The sequence below is a fragment of the Corticium candelabrum genome, chromosome 9, assembly GCF_963422355.1.
Source record: "Corticium candelabrum chromosome 9, ooCorCand1.1, whole genome shotgun sequence".
Classification (NCBI taxonomy): domain Eukaryota; kingdom Metazoa; phylum Porifera; class Homoscleromorpha; order Homosclerophorida; family Plakinidae; genus Corticium; species Corticium candelabrum.
The window spans coordinates 1,308,081-1,328,160 of record NC_085093.1 but is presented as its reverse complement, the minus strand read 5'-3'; the positions used below and the strand labels follow the sequence as shown (position 1 = coordinate 1,328,160).

The window sequence follows — 20,080 nt, the reverse complement described above, 5'->3', positions numbered from 1 at the left end:
CCTCGCTCGTCCAGACCGTGGTAAATATACGGGGAGGTAGAGCGGTTAAATCAAACCAGCCAATCACAACTGTGCATAGGCGTACATCAAGCAGGCGGTTGGCAGAAAGGTTGAGTGAAACCTAGGTGGATGGACGTGCGTTGTGATGCATTGCAGGGCTTTAACTCGTTGCCCGATGAATTGCTAGTGTGCACGTTCTCCTACCTTTCCGCTAGAGATCTGGCAAAGATGCAACTGGTCGGTTCTATTACTACGCGGTTTCTTCTCGATACATACGCCAATTTTGGCTCTATTATTATAGGTGTGCTGCCGTTTTAATCAGGTAGTTTCGTCTTGTGGACAACTGTGGAAGAGAGCCAGTTTGTCTGGCATGTGGCCGTCTGACACTAATTCCCGTCTTTTTGCACGGTAAGTTGCATCACTCGAAGCAGTCGCAACGGGTAAAACAGAGGCGGTGATGGCTTTTGAAATGTAGCTGTGAGCGAGCAGGAAACATAGAAGCGCTGACCAAGAGCGCTGTAGCTCATCTCTACAGCGAGAGTCGTTCTGCAGGACACGAGGATGCTACGGATCATATTCAGTGTAGTGAGAAGGCTGCTCGGTTGTTCATTGCGACGGATGAGAGTCATGTCAATAGCCCTTTCACTTGGCTATTGTATCGCTCGCCGTGGGCTCCAGGAGGCGGATGCTGCAAGGCTTCGGTATTTCGTCATGTTCAAAGTTTGTGTGAAGAGGGAGAACTGGCAACCGACCGGATGTTGTATTGTGTTGCGAAGGCTTTGAGATTCAATGAGGTGTGTTTAGTAATGGCTAATTTATGTGTTCAATGTCGCTGTTTGTCTTTGACTCATTGCTTTGGGTAGCCTCGCGTAGCCAGACCCTCTTACGCGAAGTGGTTCTGGGACTCCAAGGGTTTTGTGCATATCCATTTGTACAGATCCGACTATAGATGTGTATCATTGTGTAGAGCTCTTCTTCCACCTGGCTGTCTATCAAGGACGATACATCAAGAGCTTGCAGATAATACAAGAATGCGTTTGGGCCTAGACGCTCTTATGACCAAAAAAAAGAATGCGTTTGGTCATGGCATTCTGTGATTCATGACACATTTGAGTGCCCCAGATTTTGTGTTTGTGCTTGGCACTTGCACAAACATTTATGCAACCGTTCACTTTGAAAATCTAATCTATGCATATTGGGTTAAGCAATTATCATGTAGCCAATTCAGAAAAATGCCAGATCTGGTTGGAAAATATCCAATTAATGTCGGATCATTATAAAGGCTTGAAACAGCTCATGATGAGTAATGCTATGTGTTAATTAATGAGTTCTCTTGTGTTACTCTCACGTGGCAAAGGAAATTTAATGTAAACTTCTTTATTTTGTATCTACTGTACATTGTATTTCTGACTGTTTTGTTCTTCTGATGCTGGCTCTTATAGCTTGTTTGCCATATTTGACTTGCACTGAGTTGTTGCGTGGATCTACGTTGCTTAGTGTACATACAAACAAATGTAGCCACAGCAACAAAAACCAATTGATCAAATAACACTCGTATCGTGCCTTTTTAAATGGTCATTGCTTACTTGTGGATGACTGTTTGCTTATTGGGTTGTAGGATTTGGAGGAAATCGAAGCAATGAAATGGATGGAAAAGGCTGCAGCAGCCGGGTCTCTTAATGCCTCATTCGATTTGTGGCAGATGAAACACGACATGGTAATTCTTTCATTATGTTTCAAGATTTTAATTGACTAATAATCAATGCTAATGGGGTGTTTAGTGTCGAGGTCAAAGCTCACATTTACATTCCGTTCGTTCACTGAGAGACTTAGCATCACACGGCTGTCTGGAAGCACAGGTACATGTACCACCAATGTTTCAATTTGGTCTGATTGTAATTACTCTGTGTGTATGTGTGTGTACTTATCTCTTGATTTAGATCGAACTGTGTGTTTGGTATGGTAAAGGAGAGACGGGAGGAGTGTCTCGAGATCAAGCGGTCCACTACATTTCGCAGGTTGATTGCAACTTTGCTTTGTTGTTGCCACTTATTACTGTGTACACACGGTCTCGTCTTATTGCAGCTGCTGACCACACAAAAGCCTTCGAATATGTGTGGGGCTTTGACAACTCAACCTGACCTCAATGTAAATATGAGGTGCGCATTGTTCAGTCTATTTTGTGGCAGCTTTTCATTTTCTGATTATATCGTATTGTGTGTATTGTATAGATACATCTTGTTTGATTGGCTTTGTGAAGTGGCCGAAATGAAACTTTTGTCTTCTCTCGTCCTTCACTCTGCTATGGAATGTGTCGATCGTTACCTGTGTTGTCGTTTGCTACCTCGGTCTCAGTTGCAACTTCTTGGTGTCACGTGCATGGTTCTGTCGGCTAGATTTTTGGGCAAGGACATCGTTACTATAAGAGAAGCAGCATGGCTTACTGACGGCACTTACTCGTACGAAGAGGTGGTCAGGTATACCACAGTAGATACTAAAAGTCAAGTATTGACACAGACAGACAAGGCAGATACTGTAATCACTAAATCAGTGACAAACAGAAGTACTACAGGGGCGTAGCGCACATTCGAAGTGGTTGTGTCTAATGCACGTTAAAGGGTGTGGTTTGACGCGCGCTAAACATGCGCAGTGGGTCTTGTGACAGAGGACGATTGGAGTTCGAGGCCATCCATACTTGTGTTTAACTTTGATCTAAGGTACAATAGCTAAGCCTGCCGCATACTACAAATACTCCAAAGATATAAATAGTATATTTAATTTTCTATATACCTAAACAGGAAGTTATGCTAATCGCCTGCTCATGAAAGTCCATTTTTCCAAAACTGGTTGGTTCAACCCTTTGCTATGCCCCTTTACTGGACAGGTTGACTTACAGGTCGGTAGATGGAAAGGCTTGCAAGTCGATTAGTAAAGTTATAGCAGCATTGCATGTCGTTATCTCTGTTACCTTATATTATAGGATGATGGGTGAAGTGTTGGGAGCACTCGGTGGAAGTCTTCGAGTCATTACGGTGGACGACTATCTAAGAATTCTTGCAAGTATTGCTTGTGTAAGTAGCAACGCTCATTACTGATAGCTAGATTTATGGGCTGGTAAGCCTGGTTCACACTATTGATGCTGACACTGGAATAGAAACGAATCCTATTCCAGCATCAGCATCAACATCAAAGGATGCCGCCTGCGTCAAGGCGGTGTCTTTTGATGCGTCAGCGTCAGTATTGTGAACCAGGCTTTAAGCTTGAAATTTATGTGTGTATGTCAATAATATTTGTAGTCATCCAGACAAGTTTTTAGCTTTTTAATTGATTACGTTTGGTTGTTGTTTGTGAGAACTGGGATTATGGTGAGACGTGTTTTGGGTTTCTATCGACTTGTTTTCCTAGGTGAATGATCAAATCCACATGTATTCGTGCTATCTAGGAGAGCTGGCTATGCTTCATGCAAGCTTCACTCGGTAAAAACATTTTGGGTTGTTGTTGTAGTTGCTTTGTTGTCTTAACGGAAATCGGTGTAGGTTTCCGTCTTCTCTTATTGCTCTGTCTTGTCTGCTGTTGGCACTAGTTACTCTGCATTACAACCAGGCATCTACATTGGATGGTGTGTGTCTTTATGTTGCTCTTTTGAATTGTTAATTAAAGATGTATATTGTAAACAAGTTATTGCAATGACTAATGCTTACAGGAAATGTTTCCAGGCACACTTGTCATAGTAACTTATGTGAATAAATTTATGAATAGATGAAATGGGACAGTGGTAGTAGAGGTCGTGCAAAATTATCAACAATTTCATGAGCTTACAAAGCGCACTCTGTTCCTAAACTCTCTCTCCTTCCTCCCCAAAGTGTACACAATATTGTTGGTGCACTATTCAATAGCTTGAGTGTTGACATGTCGGTGTGGTCTTCAACGCTTCTGCAGCTCTTCTTTCATTCCAGTTGTTTCGCTTAAATGATGTCAGCTTGAGATTTCTGGTCATTCAAGTGGACAAAGACGAAAACATTGAGAAATCATGGTAGAGACTGGTGGGCTCTTTATGGCTGATGTTGTTCTAGTCCAAACCCAGAATAGGCAGTTGCGGATGTACATGTTTGCAAATTTTGTACATACGGGCACGGGAACAATGCATGATGTAATTCCGGCCATGGAAGACAGAGAAATTAGCACAAGCCATCTGCTACCAATCAACATTTTATAAAGTGTACAGAGGTCATAATCTCCTCCTCTCTAATGTGCACTTTGTACACTCTTGAAATTGTTGATAGTTTAAACAATCTCTTGTGTTATGGGTGGATTACGTTCGACATTTATTGTCTAAATTGCTGCATTGTCATGTTTCTAGTTCCAACTGTTTGCCACATACGAGGCTAATTTGTGGCTGGTATATTTGTGTTTTTGTTTCTTTAGTGTTTTCTATTCCTTGTGAACTCTTGAATTGCTGCCCATTTCCGCAGATACTGTGGTGGAATTGCACTGGACAAATACTTAGTAAATGGTAGGTATACAAGGATAACGACAAATCACAGACCAAAATGTTTTGGGTGGATTGGGTGTGTGTTTGTAGCCTCACTGGGGCTATACGTGTACCCTACCCTAGACTTACTACTAACTAGTGAGAAATATATTGAAAGAAAGCGATACAGATGTTGTGTTTTGTTGCTAGCAGCAAACAGGGAGTTATGATTTATATTGCTGCTATTGTCACGTGTTGTATTGGTTGGAAATGTAACTATTTGATGTCAGACTTTTGTTGCAGTCTTATAGAAGAAGCAATTCGAGACCATCGTAACGTGCCACTAAAAGCCGTCCATGATCGGTACGTAAATCCAACTCTTTCTGTCATGTCTTTCTATCGGGTATTTCCTTATAGGTACAGTGACAATCGCTTTCTGTCGGTTAGTTCAGTACAAAGCATCACAATGAGCAACTTAGCATTGGCTCTCGATTGCGATCCACTCATTTTGGTCTCAGACGAGGACAGGACTCAGTTCATCCATCCTCTGCCTTTCCTCTCGTCTAGCCATCCTACTACAGTCAAAGACAGTGATGAGGGTCTCGACACCGACTGTGCCCTGCCAGTCGGATTAGCAGAAGTCTGTCTGGATGATAATAGTCGAAATTATCATATAGAGGCACAAGCACTGAGGCTGCCAGAATGCGGGTCGGCATCAAGTAGTCTTGATTGTGTGGAGGTAGTGGAGCCGGGGGATGAGTTGACCCCGGAATATGGAAAAGACAGTGGAAAATATTTGAAGCGACAGCCACTGCTTTCCATTAATAACAATTTGGGAGAAAGACACATAGGTGAACCTGCAAACGGTTGGATGTGTGGTGCTGACGCTTGCAGTCGAACTGTTGGCTATCAGTAGCTACTGTACTTACTATACATCATCCATGCTCATGCTCAGCACTTTTATTCTAATGAAATTATCAGCCGTGTACTTTATTGTTTAGATGCCGCAGTAGCAGCAGTTTGATTGATTTTAGTACTTGAATTTTCAATATTGTAAAATATTAAGTTAATGACGCTTCGTTTCCTCAAATTTTACTTTCAGTTGCAGACAGCGCTTACAAGCAAGTCGTCATAGTGGTTTGATTGCTATACTGACAAGTCGCCGGTCGGTTAGAGTCTTGGACATTTCAGCATGGTTGTGCACCACATGCTACTCTGGTTCGCTCCTACACTTTGCTATAAATAAACTACAGCAAACTCGTTTGTATTGCTCAGAGTAATTCTTGCTGCAATTATGAAACAGAATGTACATTAACTTCAAAAGTGATGAAACTAAAGTCTGTTCACGAATTAGATGGCCTCGTGCCTGAGGGTTGGACCTTAGCTAAACAGATTACCAAGAAAGCCAGATGTTATGTTTGTACAAGAAGCTATCTTAGACTGATTGCATTCTTGGCGTGTGTTATCACAGGAAACGCAAACCAATAAATACTGTATCAAAACAACTCTGAGAGCAGGAAGAGAGGTGCAACGCTCAAACCTACAGCTTTTCGGTATAACATAGAATTCCATTCTGTTGAGACCCATGCAGGAAATCAATAAATACTTGCTTGTACACAAGTTTCTAATTGTTTACGTCATTAGTATTTTGTTACGCACCTTAATTTGATAGAGTTATCTCACTGGAGGTTGTCTCTAGATTGATCTGATTAAGCTTGTCTTCACCCTCTATTAGAGCTCTAACTCATTACAATTCCGGAAGTTGCTTATGCTGGTCTTTTGTTCATAGCAAGAAATAAATAATTATTGTAATTGACTTAAGCTCTTCAAGAGCTGTCCATTGATATCAATTAGACCTCGGAAACCCACACTATAGTCCTGCTACGCGCTGAATTCCTCAGTCCATCTAATGCGTGAACGGACTTTAAATGCGAGACACTACCAGCTCTCTAATATTCCTGTCGACATAGCTTCCTGACATACAACGACAACTCCTAAACTAATACTTGTTCTCAACAGGTGCTACCGTGGTGTCTACTCGAGGAAGAACAGTGACACGTGAACCTTTAATCCACACACCCGTATGTTCCTAACTCGCACGTGATGTTTATATAGTTGCATCGGTATTGCGTTGCCAGTCTGCGAAAACGTTTCCGCCTGTAGCGACGGAGGCTGAAACAAAGAGCCGACAGCTCTCGTGATGGACTTCCGACTAAGATTCCTAGCAGTTGTTGTACTGTTTTCGTTTGGAGATGGAAAGACGCCACTCTACATTGGAGGAATGTTGCCCATCTCTCCCAATCCATTTGTGTTTTCTATATATTCAGAACCCGCGGTGCGTTTGGCTATCGATCACATCAACAATAACACAGAGATTCTTCCAGATCATCATCTCGTGCTGAGACTCAATGACTCGCAAGTGAGCTGTCTAGTCATATGCATAGGACTTTCATTTTTAATTTCACTTGTTACAATAGAAATACAACAGTGAGTTTGAACAGTATTATAGAGCAAATGTGTTGTACTGTAGTACAGTCACCCTGCCCCTATAACCATATCTCCGTTTCACGCTAACATATCCTTAGAAGGGTAATATTGTTATAGAGGTAATGCAATCTGAACCACTGTCTGTGCACAATTTGTTACTCTAAACTATACTTAGTGACATTTAAATGTTTCAACTGTTTAGCCTAATTAATCACAGTACACTAGTTATCGATCCACTGGTCCAAGGTCGCTTGTTGATGATGAACAGAAGTAACCATTCTGTCTAATGAAGACTTGATTCCATCAGCTGCCTGCAGAAGTTCCTTGTTCTTTAGTATAGTTAAGTTCTGAGATAGGAAAGTGGAAACGGCTCGAACATGGCAACGGGCATCTCGAAGAGTGATTACAGGAGGGTCAATGTTGTCTACTGGGTCTTCCGCATCCCCCGCAGCAGCACTTGACTCTATGTTTGTTGCAATGCACACGCGCAGCTTGCATTTTTAAGTGCCTCGCAGTACTGTGCGCACTTTTAGCACATTAATATCAATGAATATGGTTATACAACTACTACTACAGACGCGTTTTGTTCCAGCGGCAGAAATTGAAATAGGGGTAATATCGTTATAAAAATATTGTTATAGAGGTAAAGTTTTGTATTGTACGGTATCGGGAAATTTTGGTTTCAGCAGCTTTCGTAATAAAGGTAATATCACTATAGAGGTTATCGTTATAGGGGTAGGGTGACTGTATATGCTAAGCACACATACACACACACACACACACACACACACACACACACACACACACACACACCACCTGTTCTATCCTGTTCAATAGCTACCCTAAAACGGTCACGTTTGCCTCCAAGAGGCAACAAGTCTGATGAATGAACATTGTACTTGCTAGAATTCTACACATCTGTGAACTGTCAATCCTCCTTTACTTCAGAACCATTTGAGACAATTTGAACATTGCATGGATTGCACCCTGTTGTTCCCTTATAGGTTTTTTTCTTTCTTCCATACACTTGTGACATTCAATGTGTCTCGCCTTATCACTCTGGCTTCTAAAGGGTCTGGAGCACACCTCACGCATCACATCCCTGACTGCCATTGGAGCACATGTCCCCATTCTCTCTCTCCAATGTTCCATACCATCACGACACAATGTACTCTAGCCCACTTTCGACCTCACAGCCTCATCATACCATTCCTCCTCTGATACTTCAATGTCTTTAAAATCTCTTCTCATCATGTGTCTCCATCTCTTCTTTACACACACACACACACACACACACACACACACACACACACACACACACACACACACACACACACACACACACACACACACACACACACACACACACACACTGTTTGATTGGTGGTTGTATTCTTGTTGCAGTGTAATGTCGGTTTGGCATTGTATCAAATGAATCGTCTAGTGACAGCATCAAAAGAAATCAAAATTGCCTTGTTAGGGGAGGCCTGCTCTCCTGTCACTCAACCATTAGCTGCCACATCATCTTATTGGAATATTCCTCAGGTTGAAGATTGTAGCTGGGTGTCACTTTATCAGCTGGTATTATAGATATGGTTGCAAATTTTGTAGTTCAATTTTTTGTCTGGTTCTGAGAAACTGGAGAATAGGATAACTTATCCAAGATATTTTCACAACAATCCTACTGCTAATAGTCTCAATCCAGCTAGGACTTATCTGTTGAAGAGTCTCAATTGGAAAAAGTCTATTATTATATTTGAATCAGCTGATCTCTTTACACTTGTATGGGACAGTAATTCTTGTCTAATAGTATACAATCTTATGAAGAATTGTAATTCTTTTTCAGAATGCTAGGGATTTAAGAGAGCAGGTAATGAGAGCTGGTGGCTTAGAGATGCCAATTATTCGAACACTGCCAGATTCCAATAATTTTTCTGAGTTGGCAAAGTTTGTGAAGGTACCACTGAATGTTATGAAATTGTCTGTAATTTGTGTATATATAATTTTTATAGAGTACAAACGTTTATGTGATTTTTGGTTTGTTCTATGAAGAAACAGCTCGTCAAGTCGTTTGCACGGTGAATACCTTTCTCTGAATACTATTATACTGTGTATCGAATTGGTGGTTTGTGCTTTCTAATTAGTTTTACCAGAACAGTGTTCATGCTCCAACCTACGTGTGGAGTTTTGTCAGTTGGTATCACTCTCCATATTGGTACATGAATAACAATGAAGCTGTGAACTGCACAACTGAGGAAATGAAGAAAGCAGTCAACGGTCACTTTACTTTTGGTGATGTGCAGTTGAGACCCGATACCAATGTGACCACAATGACAGGAAAGGTTAGCTGATCTAGGAGCTGATTATTGACTACAGACAGTACAGTTAATTAATAGATTGGTATTTGTAGAATGTCACTGAAGTTGCTTTGGAATTTCAAAAGGTAGCAAACATAACAGCTGAAACTCCAATTTCAGAGACATTTAGAAAATACAGTGCTTTCGGCTACGATGTGATCCTTGCAATAGCACGCATGCTTGACATGGCGGTTCATAAATTTACAGCATCGGGAGAGATAGATAGAATAAATAACTTTACATATGAGGACAGCTATGTGATGGAAGTTTTTGAGAAGATTTTAGAGAGCAGCAGCTTTCCATTTGAAGGCCTTACGGTATACATTGTACTGTTGTTGTTGTTGCTGCTGCCTGTGCTTTTTGATATAGTTTTTGTATGTTTATTTCCATTTAATGATAACATACAGGGACGTGTGGTATTATATAACTTGCTTACACCCAATGAGAAGCGGAAGATTGGCACAGTACAGATTGATTACATTGAAAGTAATTCAGTGAATTACTGTCTAACATACGAGACCTTGCATAGATATTTGTTGTAGCAAATAATGCAAATGTGACAAATGGTCACAGGACAACTATTGTTGGTTTGTATGAAAATGGTCGGTATGAGATTGGTAAAGGACGCTTGACAAATGGAGTCGGACTCAACAACATTCCATGGACAAGTGAGTGTACAAAAAGTAGAATGGTACTCTCATTGAAGTAAATAGTGATAGAGCTGCTATTTCATTGTTGCATAATATTTGAAACAAGCAATTAATTTATTTGCAGTTTTTAGTTTCAGTAGAGAATTTATTGAAAGAATCTTAGATGTTGATATGTTTCATTTGTATATAGACTGATATATGCAAGTATAATCTCAGACTAATAATGGCTACAGACCACACAAATAGCTATGTTGTGACACTTGTTTAATTAATTAAACTAAACATTATGTGTTAGATGGCATTATTCATGATATTAATTTTTCTAGCTCTTGATGGCAGCATTCCAGTAGATGCTCCTCAGACAAAGGTTAAATTACGTGGAAAAGAGGCATTCATAGCCATTGCAGTAATTGATAGCATCTGTATTATTCTTGCACTAATCTTACTATTTTATGTTGTTAGTCATCGGAAACACAGGTATGTTGGTTAGTAGTAATTTTGGTTTCAAAGAGGTTGATATCAGTTGCTTGAACTTTGCAGTGTGATGGTAAAATCGTTTTCCTCTCTCAATCAACTAATTATTGTTGGAGCCTTGTTTGTATACACAAATGTGATCTTGTACGGTCTTGATGGACAATTTTTTGAGTTCAAGAGTTCATCAGTATCAACTTGCTTTGTACTTTAAGTTTAATACATACTCATGTTTTACAATTTAATGTGTTTGGAATCTTGCAGGTACGAAATTTGCTATGGGCTGTCGGATTTACTTTTTTATTTGGAAGCATACTAGTAAAGACAGTGACCAAACTGATGAAACGATCAGCTGCTGTAAACTTGGTCAGTTTGTTAATTAATGTCATGTTAATGCAAGATTGGGGTGCTTCTATTTTTTATATATAGTCTGTTGATTCACTGTTGCTGATTATTGGAAGTTTGACATTCGGATTTCTTCTTCTAATTGACTGCATCTTGTTCTCACTCTGGTATGGATTTAATCCATGGAAGGAAGGAAAACAAATACTTGAGGTATTTGCAGTTTGTTTTAGTTTATTTTTTCTTCTCATTTGAAAATGCAGCTCTTCCTGTTTGTTAACGAATGGACATTTAGATTCTTATTTTACTGTTAGGCTTGTGTATGTTGCACTGTTGGCTTTTGTTCTTATCTATAAATTTGACTGTATTGGGTAAATATTTAGGGTAAAAGTCTTTTACGTTTGCATGGAGGAGGGAGAAGAGGAGGAGGGATGGAAGAAGCATGCAGAGAGAATGATAAGACAGGAAAGAAGAGGAGAAAGGGCGGGAGGGAGAATTAAGGGAGGGAGAATTAAGGGAGGGAGAGAATTAAGGGATGGAGAGAATTAAGGGAGGGAGAGAATTAGGAAGGAAAAAGAATACATACTAGTAATTTTTTTGATAATGATAAAGATGTTCTACGGTGGAAGTATATTGTCTAATGTTGTTACGTGTAGAGTACTACTTTTCAAACGGATGTTCGTGTGAAGTGCATCAGTTCCAACCAGGAGCTTTGGACTTCTGGATTGATTGTTTTCAAAGTTATTGTTATGTTTATATGTGCTGTTGCTGTCAGCATTCGTATTAAGGCCAGAGGTTACAAAGAACAAGGGACAAGCGACTCACCACACATTGATATACTTGCAGTGGGCAGTAGCTTTGGCTTAGCAATGGCTGGTTTTGGCTTTACATTTATTGACAATCCAGTTGAAGAGTTTTTGTTAGTGTCACTAACACTGATAGGATTAGTCACTCTGTTACTGACACTTTTGTTTCATCGAAAGGTATGATCAAGTAAATTACAGATTATTAAGCTTTGTATTACGTCTTTATTTATTTGATGTTTCTCACAGATATACTGGATATGGAATGGTCGAGAGGAAGCCGCAGTGAGGCAGGATGGAAACAAAGATCCGATGATGAAATTGGCAGAGGCTGAGTTAGGAGATTTGAGACAAAGAAGTCGAGATCTAAGGATAATTTTAGAGAGGATTGTGTATGAGGTGGGTGTATTTTTCTAAATTTGTAACAACATACGGTATTATAATTATTGGAACTCGAGTTTTATGAATTGCAGAGTTCTGGAGTCAGTGATATGATGAGGGATGAAGTGACTAGAATTTTGAGGAACGATCGTCTTACAGACGCAGACGGCAGTGACATTAGCACAGTTGTTGTTTGTAATCCTTCTGCTGACAGTACCATGTAGATGTCAATAGATGTTTTTGTAGTTAACGTTATAGTTTTCAAGGTGTTTAGGGCAGCTGTTAGAACTCTAGCTACCGTATATATGTATACTAGTAGTAGATAATGGCACACACGAAGATTGATTTTTACCCTGTTGTTTGGACCAATTTGTTTGTTAGTCACGTGCTGTGTCTATACACTACAATATTGATATTAATGTTCAATCAAAATGTCGGTATTTCGGAAGTTTCTTCTTTCACTTGTGGTTGTCTGTCACGGAGCTCCTGCTTGTAATGACATTTCTGTAGCAATGCGTTTCGACTGTTTTCCAGACTTGCTGCCTACTCGAGAGAAGTGCGAGTCCAGGGGCTGTTGCTGGAATGAATCTCATGTAGTATTTGGTAATGAAAATACGTTTTATTGTTTCTATATGAGGTATTGAATTAGTGCAGAACGGTGAGAGCTCGAATTTTAGTGTGTGCGTGGGTGTGGTGGTCCGTGACCATTTCATTCGAGCAACAATTGAAAATTGCCTAAAAGTTGCTTGTAATTCAATATTTCATTCTATTGAAAATGAAAAATGGACAGATGGAAAGATTAAATTATTTGCTGATTAAAATGAATAGTGAAAACATACTTAATCTATAGCCAATTTTATGTTCAGTGCAATGGAATATAAAATTGCAAGCAACGCTAATTCAATTTTAAATGTTAATTAAAGTAGATCAGTCTAGTTATCTAGTAGCTCATAGATGTACACGCCTTCCTAATTATATATCTTTGTCAAATGCGTTGCTATATGCTGTAGATAAATCTAGCTACAGCTAGGCTCACTGAAAATTAAAACTGAGATGTGCTTTTGTCTTGGAAGCAGAACTCTAATTGTTTCACAGTTTATAAATCAGCTTATAAAATTAAAGTATTGGGATGTTATTACTTGTAGGTGAGAGTGTTGGGATGGGTGTGCCTGCCTGTTTCTATCCAAGTGATTTTGGTTATCAGCTGTCTGATATGCATAGTGGAAAGACTGGTTTGTCGGGCACTCTAAATATGCAGAGCAAGGGTGGTGCGTATGGATATGATATTAAACGATTGACTGTGGACATGATGATGGAGAGTGAAACCAGATTACATGTCAAGGTTAGTGATCTAGCTGGGTTATTTTCTCATGGAGTGATTGGACAAATTGTATAATAAGAATGGGTGATCAGACAAATAGATGTGTTGTGTGTGTGTGTGTGTGTGTGTGTGTGTGTGTGTGTGTGAGCGAGCTAGTGTATAGGTATGTTGGGTGTGTCATATGCTTGCCTGTGTACCCTGTTTGTATGTTGTGTTCAGATCTATGATCCAGCAAACAAGAGATATGAAGTTCCATTTGACCCTCCAGGGTTCGGCACAAAACCAGCATCTTTGGCATATACAGTGGCATACACAAAGTTTCCATTTGGGTTTAGTGTTACAAGAAAGTCAACTGGAACAGTCATGTATTTGTTATTGACTTAAGTTGCTATGAAGAGTCAGACATTAAGCCATTGTGTTTATAGATTTAATTCTACTGCTGGAGGCTTTGTGTTTGAGGACCAATTTTTACAAATGTCAACTGTTCTTTCTTCATCTAATATTTATGGTCTCGGAGAACACGTGGCTCCTCTAAAGCTCAACATGAACTGGCAACGTATGTCACTTTTTTCAAGAGACAGAGGTACACCAGAGGTGAGTCACATGTGTTCTGTGATTCAAACCCCAACTAGGTGTCTCAGGTTTATTAATGATTTGATTTGGGATATAATTGATATTGATGTTAATTAATAAAACAATAGAATTGTGACATGTGGTTAATTTGTTGTAGGGTGAAGGGCACAACTTGTATGGTGTGCATCCTTTCTATTTGAATATGGAAGATGATGGAAACGCTAACGGAGTATTTCTTCTTAACAGCAATGCCATGGGTGTGCTTACAACTTCCGTGTACGTTTAGTCTATTTCGTTAACAATTACATTTGATTGTTGCATAGATATCATCTTACAGCCTACACCTGCTGTAACTTATCGATCTATTGGAGGCATATTTGACTTTTATATATTTTTGGGACCAAAGCCAGATGACGTTATCCAACAGTATGCGGGGGTTAGAGAAATAAGAGCCATCAAACTATGCATACTAACATGCAATAGTATAACTTTTATTGCAGGTTATTTCATCACCGTTCATGCCTCCATATTGGGGTCTTGGATTTCATCTTTGCCGATGGGGCTACGACAATGTGAATAACACAAGGGCTGTTGTAGACAGCATGCGGAAAGCCGGTATTCCTCAAGATACTCAGTGGAACGACATTGATTACATGGATGGCCATAAAGACTTTACGTACGATTCAAACAAGTTTGCTGGTCTGCCGAAGTTTGTTGACCAGTTGCATGACGAGGGAATGCATTATATTGTGATCACAGTGAGGAGGATGACCTGTAAGCATGGTGTACTGTATTGAGTTATGTTGTTATGGTGTGGTTAGGATCCCGGGATTAGTAGCAGTCAGAGTCCAGGGTCTTACCCACCATATGATGAGGGAATGAAGATGGATGTGTTTATTAAGGATGCTAACGGAAAGCCTGCTATTGGTCGGGTATGTGTAATACAATATATTACTCTAAACATTAAAATTTGCAAATGTATTACCAAATTTAATTGAGCATATTCTATTGTTGTAGGTGTGGCCAGGTGAAACGGTGTTTCCTGATTTTTATCATCCTAATTCGTCTCAGTACTGGAAAGAGCAAATCAAGGCATTTCATGACAAAGTTGCATTTGATGGACTCTGGATTGTAACGCAAACTAGAAAATATTGATGTAGCTGAAAGAAGCTTTATCGTAACGTGTTGCTCAGGACATGAACGAGGTATCTAATGAAGTCGACGGATCTATAAATGGTTGTCCAAACTCTAAACTGGAAGATCCACCCTATAAGCCAGGTGACCAACTGTAACTGCTATTTGTTACTCTCTTTTTCTCTTCTCTTCTCTCTCTCTCTCTCTCTCTCTCTCTCTCTCTCTCTCTCTCTCTCTCTCTCTCTCTCCCTCCCTCCCTCCCTCCCTCCCTCCCTCCCTCCCTCCCTCCCTCCCTCCCTCCCTCCCTCCCTCCCTCCCTCCCTCCCTCCCTCCCTCCCTCCCTCCCTCCCTCCCTCCCCTCTCTCTCTCTCTCTCTCTCTCTCTCTCTCCTCTCTGTGTGTACAAGTGTGTATATGTTGTGTGTGTGTGTGTGTGTGTGTATACATTGTGTGTGTGTGTGTGTGTGTGTGTGTGTGTGTGTGTGTGTGTGTGTGTGTGTGTATGTGTGTGCCTTACTTTGCTATAAACAGTGTCCTTTCTGGTTTATGATATTAGTCTTTTGATGTGTTTGGATGTTGTGTGTGTGTCACACTTTTAGATCTTGATGGAAGCCAGTTGCGGACTAGGACGTTGTGTATGACTGCTAAAAATGCACTTTCAGTTCAATATAATCTTCACACTATGTATGGCTACTCAGAAATGATATTAACAATGAGGTACAGTAATATAACACACACACACACACACACACACACACACACACACACACACACACACACACACACACACACACACGCACACACACACACACACACACACACACACACACACACATTTGTAGCTCTGAAGCGAGTACAGTAATATAACACACACACACACACACACACACACACACACACACACACACACACACACACACACACACACACACACACACACACACACACACACACACACACACACACACACACACACACACACACACACATTTGTAGCTCTGAAGCGAGTACAGCACAGCTTCATTTACTACTAGCAATTAACTAGTTACAGTAGTGTCTTTGTGTTCATGGTTCAGTGTGTGATATTCGTATCTTAATCTGACTGCAGTGCTTTGCATGACGTACTTGGAAAACGCGCCATGGTAATTTCACGTTCAACGTATCCTAGTAGTGGGACATTTGGTGGACACTGGCTAGGAGACAACATGAGTTCATGGCCTGATTTGTACTTGTCCATCCCAGGTATAAACATCAGGTATTTCTTAGTTCATAAGACTGTTTGTCTATTGTATTTTTGGATTAGGAATCTTGAACTTCAACATGTTTGGCATTCCTATGGTACGTGTCACTGCACCAATCAAGTTTTTCAAGAAGTCTTTCTTGACTTGGTGTTGGATATATGTAGGTTGGTGCTGATATATGTGGATTTGGTGGCAACACGACGCCGGAACTATGTGCACGCTGGATGCAACTCGGAGCCTTTTATCCGTTCTCTAGAAACCACAATGCAATTCACAGCAAAGTAACAACAACAACAACAACAACAATGCATGTTACAGACACGTGCATAACTAGATGCATTGAAAAGTGAGTAGCTATTCTGTGATTTAGCCTCAAGATCCACCTTCGCTTGGTCAGGACGTAGTTAATGCATCTCGTTCTGCTCTCCTAACTCGTTACTCTTTGCTACCTTATCTCTACACGTTGTTCCATCTGGCTCATTTGACTGGCTCAACCGTTGCAAGACCACTCTTTTTTGAGTATGTATAATCGATCCTCTCAACATTGAGTTAGTTTTCTTGTAATGTTTGCGTGTTTATCGTAGGTTTCCTACTGACAATGCAACTCTGAGTATTGACCAGCAGTTTTTGTGGGGAGGTGGACTGTTAATTAGCCCAGTTCTTAAACAGGTTGAACTAGTCTTCTAATTACAGTTTTGTACGTTTGGAGTACGGATGAATTTATGACTTTAGGGTGCAACAAGTGTGGTGGCGTACTTTCCTGCAGGGCGATGGTATGACTTTTACAAGGCAAGTGAAGGGAGATAACTGTGTAGTTGCTATGTGCTTGTTGATTCATAGCTGCTGAAATGGACACACACACACACACCAGATTGATTGATTGATTAACTGCTGCTTGTAGGGTGGAGAAGTTACTCCGTCTACTACTAAAGTTGGTCGAAATGTGACACTTCCTGCTTCAATGGATTATGTAAATTTACATGTTCATGGTGGACATATTCTTGTTCTACAACAGCCAAACTTAACAACTAATGCCAGGTAAGTGTGTGTATGTGGGGGGTGTGGGTGGGTGTGGGTGTGGGTGGGAGTGTGTGTGTGTGTGTGTGTGTGTGTGTGTGTGTGTGTGTGTGGGTGTGTGGGTGGGTGGGTGGGTGGGTGTGTGTGATGTAGCTCAATTGGTTATAGAGTGCATTTGGAGAATGGAAACATCCGGGTTGCAAGTTCAAGTCACAGTGATGGCGAGCTATGGCATAATTTCCTTAAGCAAGAAACTTACACACAATTGCTTCTCTTGACTCAGGAGTATAAATGAGTACCTGGTCTGACTGTGGTGTACAAGGCCGCTGGCTTGGCAGTAGCATCATGCAGCAGACGGGTATGTGTAGGCCTTGGCGTCCAGTCTCAAGACAAAATGAGGAGATCCTGACACTATAAACATCAAACTTATAAGACGACGTATGCAATGGGTAGGGCATTTGGCTCAAATGCCCAACCATCGAATTCCCAAGATGTGCTTATGTGGGTGGTTATCAGAAAACGTCCACAAGGTGGCCTTAATAAATGCTGGAAAGACATAATTAGGAAAGACCTAAATGATCTGAACATTTCAGAAAGCTATTGGTATGACTTAGCAAATAAATCAAGATCTGCCTGGAGAGACCATTACCATGCCTGTCTGGAGTCTAGTCAAGTGTCATCTGGCAATGTTGATTACAAACTGTTGTCTGCCCTGAATGCTACAAAGGTTTCAGATGCATTAATGACTTGAAGAGACACAAATGCATTGCTGAAGGAGAAAACCTTATACATCAACAAAAGGGAGCCATTGAATGCCAGACATGTAAGAAGTACTATCGAAGCAAAAGAGGCTATGCAATCAAAAATGCATCAATATGCATGGGGAAACTTTTTTATGACTTTGTCTTTGTCCCCACTGAAGGGGTAGCGTGTCCGTCTAGACGAAAGCAATACAGGAGGAGGAGGGGTGTGTGTGTTATGCGAATATGATTTTACTTGTGGTTTCCACCTTTATTCACAATCTTTATTCACAATCTGTGAAATACTTCTGATGTCAGTTTCTATTTAGCCGTAAGAATCCGTTTGAACTGACAGTTGCACTCGATGACCAAGGACATGCTAGTGGTTTCCTGTTTTGGGATGATGGAGACTCTCTCGGTATGAAGTAGAACACACACACACACACACACACACACACACACACACACACACACACACACACACACACACACACACACACACACACACACACACACACACACACACACACACACACACACACAACAAACATTTTGTTGCTCAGTTGTGTTTGATGTCTGCTTTCTGTTTGCAGATACATTTGAGAATGCCAATTATGCAGCTGTCAACTACACCACAGAAGATGTATACAGTACAATTTTGTTATACCACAGTATAACTTTACAAAACTTGAATTTGTATTATAGTCTAAGCTAGTGGCTACTGTTGAGAGCCTAGCATATCAGGGCATATTATCATTACGAATGGACAAAGTGAGAATCTTTGGCTTCAGCAAGTCTACAATGCCATCCAAGGTGCAAGTTAATGGTCGGCTTGTGGACAAGAATAATGTGTTGTTTGACAGCACAGCAAAGGTGAGCTACCTGTGTCCTTGCTGAGTATCCTTGAGTGTCCTTGCTGAACAAATAAAATTTGTTCCCAGAAAATGTAAAGTAGAGCAGCTGTGGTAATACGATCTTGTTGTTGGATCAATCTACTATTCTAGTAGCAACCTGAGTAGCAGGGTGTCTTACTACCACTGCTTACTTGTTGCCTATAGCAGTGGTAACTCGAGCAGTAAGCTACCATAGCAACAGTACAATATGCTTGACAACATACTAGAAAGATTGTAGACATCCATACGAAAAATGGTGTTTTTTAAATTTGAAAAGAATTTAATGTGTGTGGATGTTGTTTTCGTGTGTGTGTGTGTGTGTGTGTGTGTGTGTGTGTGTGTGTGTGTGTGTGTGTGTCTTGAAACTGGACTCTCACATCTAGCCACTTAAGGCCTGTCCACACTAGACCAGAATGGATCGCGATTCGATCGCGATCCGATCGGGATAGCGAGCGTCCACACTGCACTTTGAAAACGATACCTCCGCCTCATTTCGCTATCACGTGACTGATGACCGATGTGTATGTGTGGTTTCTTTGCTTGTAGAAAGCGTTGATACAGCGATGTAAGGTGAGCGAGAACAAAGACGAGTGAAAAGTGTTAGATGTTCCGACTACACGCGTAGCGTACGTGAAGGTAACGCCCACTATTTCTAATTGTATTCAACCTCGCGATGTGGATCGGACGGATCGCGATCGAGTTGCAAGTGTGGACAGCGTTGCGGTTGGATCGCGATCCAGTTGCCAGTGTGGACAGGCCTTTAGTCACCACGCCCGTGATTTTTGTTTTTGATTTTCTTGCTAATGAGCAGAACCAATTACACATGGACTAGTATAGATATTTAGGACTTGTAACTACATAGTAATAACCACAAATTGGTATTTATTGCAGGCTGTGACTGTAAACAACTTGAATTTGCCAATGGGTAAAGGTTTCACAATGGAATGGTTTATATAGATTTCAACATATCACAAACAATACAGCGACTTATTGAGTGTTGCACTAGAATGTTGATGCATATATGCATTGTTGTGTTGGCAATACGTATAGTCAGACTTTTGTTTAGCTTTTGTTATTTGTTCTTTCGGAAGAAGAAATTAAAACGTTGTCCCTGAAAGATGGGGCAAAGGTTGGAAGTGATTATACTGAAATAGATTATTTTATTAGTCTGTTGAATTAATTACCTAATGTCTTTTTTAT

General features: G+C 40.5%; 3 protein-coding genes across 3 annotated transcripts; all 3 read left to right on the top strand.

Moving 5' to 3' along the window:
• Positions 1-86: 86 nt before the first annotated feature.
• On the top strand, positions 87-5,586 carry LOC134184354 (cyclin-F-like). The gene is made up of 14 exons (XM_062652028.1): positions 87-237; positions 302-408; positions 476-794; positions 1,619-1,717; positions 1,782-1,859; positions 1,941-2,018; positions 2,086-2,159; positions 2,232-2,477; positions 2,981-3,071; positions 3,406-3,476; positions 3,537-3,619; positions 4,426-4,513; positions 4,775-4,834; positions 4,889-5,586. The coding sequence occupies exons 1-14, from the start codon at positions 130-132 to the stop codon at positions 5,385-5,387; spliced, it is 2,001 nt and encodes a 666-aa protein (XP_062508012.1). The 5' UTR covers positions 87-129; the 3' UTR covers positions 5,388-5,586.
• A 998-nt stretch (positions 5,587-6,584) lies between these two features.
• LOC134185026 (gamma-aminobutyric acid type B receptor subunit 1-like) lies at positions 6,585-12,313 on the top strand. Its single transcript, XM_062652807.1, has 16 exons — positions 6,585-6,890; positions 8,363-8,503; positions 8,570-8,740; positions 8,805-8,915; positions 8,971-9,036; positions 9,103-9,300; positions 9,369-9,632; positions 9,723-9,801; positions 9,858-9,983; positions 10,292-10,442; positions 10,506-10,641; positions 10,701-10,802; positions 10,866-10,991; positions 11,435-11,761; positions 11,831-11,980; positions 12,055-12,313. Exons 1-16 carry the CDS (start codon positions 6,672-6,674, stop codon positions 12,184-12,186), a joined length of 2,499 nt encoding a protein of 832 aa, XP_062508791.1. The 5' UTR covers positions 6,585-6,671; the 3' UTR covers positions 12,187-12,313.
• Positions 12,314-12,357: 44 nt separating this feature from the next.
• Positions 12,358-20,056, top strand: LOC134185024 (lysosomal alpha-glucosidase-like). Its single transcript, XM_062652806.1, has 22 exons — positions 12,358-12,565; positions 13,108-13,304; positions 13,503-13,648; positions 13,709-13,877; positions 14,014-14,113; positions 14,180-14,292; positions 14,357-14,614; positions 14,678-14,788; positions 14,874-14,987; positions 15,050-15,134; positions 15,589-15,706; positions 16,098-16,231; positions 16,293-16,327; positions 16,395-16,511; positions 16,601-16,749; positions 16,815-16,899; positions 16,963-17,019; positions 17,132-17,268; positions 18,317-18,405; positions 18,581-18,630; positions 18,693-18,860; positions 19,772-20,056. The coding sequence occupies exons 1-22, from the start codon at positions 12,394-12,396 to the stop codon at positions 19,835-19,837; spliced, it is 2,670 nt and encodes an 889-aa protein (XP_062508790.1). The 5' UTR covers positions 12,358-12,393; the 3' UTR covers positions 19,838-20,056.
• The last annotated feature ends 24 nt before the right edge of the window (positions 20,057-20,080 follow it).

What these genes read in the sequence shown, in the direction of transcription:
- LOC134184354 (XM_062652028.1), top strand. Translation starts at nt 130, where the DNA reads ATGGACGTGCGTTGTGATGCATTGCAGGGCTTTAACTCGTTGCCCGAT. An exon ending in ACGGCTGTCTGGAAGCACAG is followed by an intron (nt 1,860 to 1,940) that starts GTACATGTACCA and finishes CTCTTGATTTAG; the next exon opens with ATCGAACTGTGTGTTTGGTA. An exon ending in CCAGGCATCTACATTGGATG is followed by an intron (nt 3,620 to 4,425) that starts GTGTGTGTCTTT and finishes TTGTTTCTTTAG; the next exon opens with TGTTTTCTATTCCTTGTGAA.
- LOC134185026 (XM_062652807.1), top strand. Translation starts at nt 6,672, where the DNA reads ATGGACTTCCGACTAAGATTCCTAGCAGTTGTTGTACTGTTTTCGTTT. An exon ending in CAACAACATTCCATGGACAA is followed by an intron (nt 9,984 to 10,291) that starts GTGAGTGTACAA and finishes TAATTTTTCTAG; the next exon opens with CTCTTGATGGCAGCATTCCA. An exon ending in AAGGAAAACAAATACTTGAG is followed by an intron (nt 10,992 to 11,434) that starts GTATTTGCAGTT and finishes TGTTACGTGTAG; the next exon opens with AGTACTACTTTTCAAACGGA.
- LOC134185024 (XM_062652806.1), top strand. Translation starts at nt 12,394, where the DNA reads ATGTCGGTATTTCGGAAGTTTCTTCTTTCACTTGTGGTTGTCTGTCAC. An exon ending in TTAGCCCAGTTCTTAAACAG is followed by an intron (nt 16,900 to 16,962) that starts GTTGAACTAGTC and finishes TTATGACTTTAG; the next exon opens with GGTGCAACAAGTGTGGTGGC. An exon ending in GGATGATGGAGACTCTCTCG is followed by an intron (nt 18,406 to 18,580) that starts GTATGAAGTAGA and finishes TTCTGTTTGCAG; the next exon opens with ATACATTTGAGAATGCCAAT.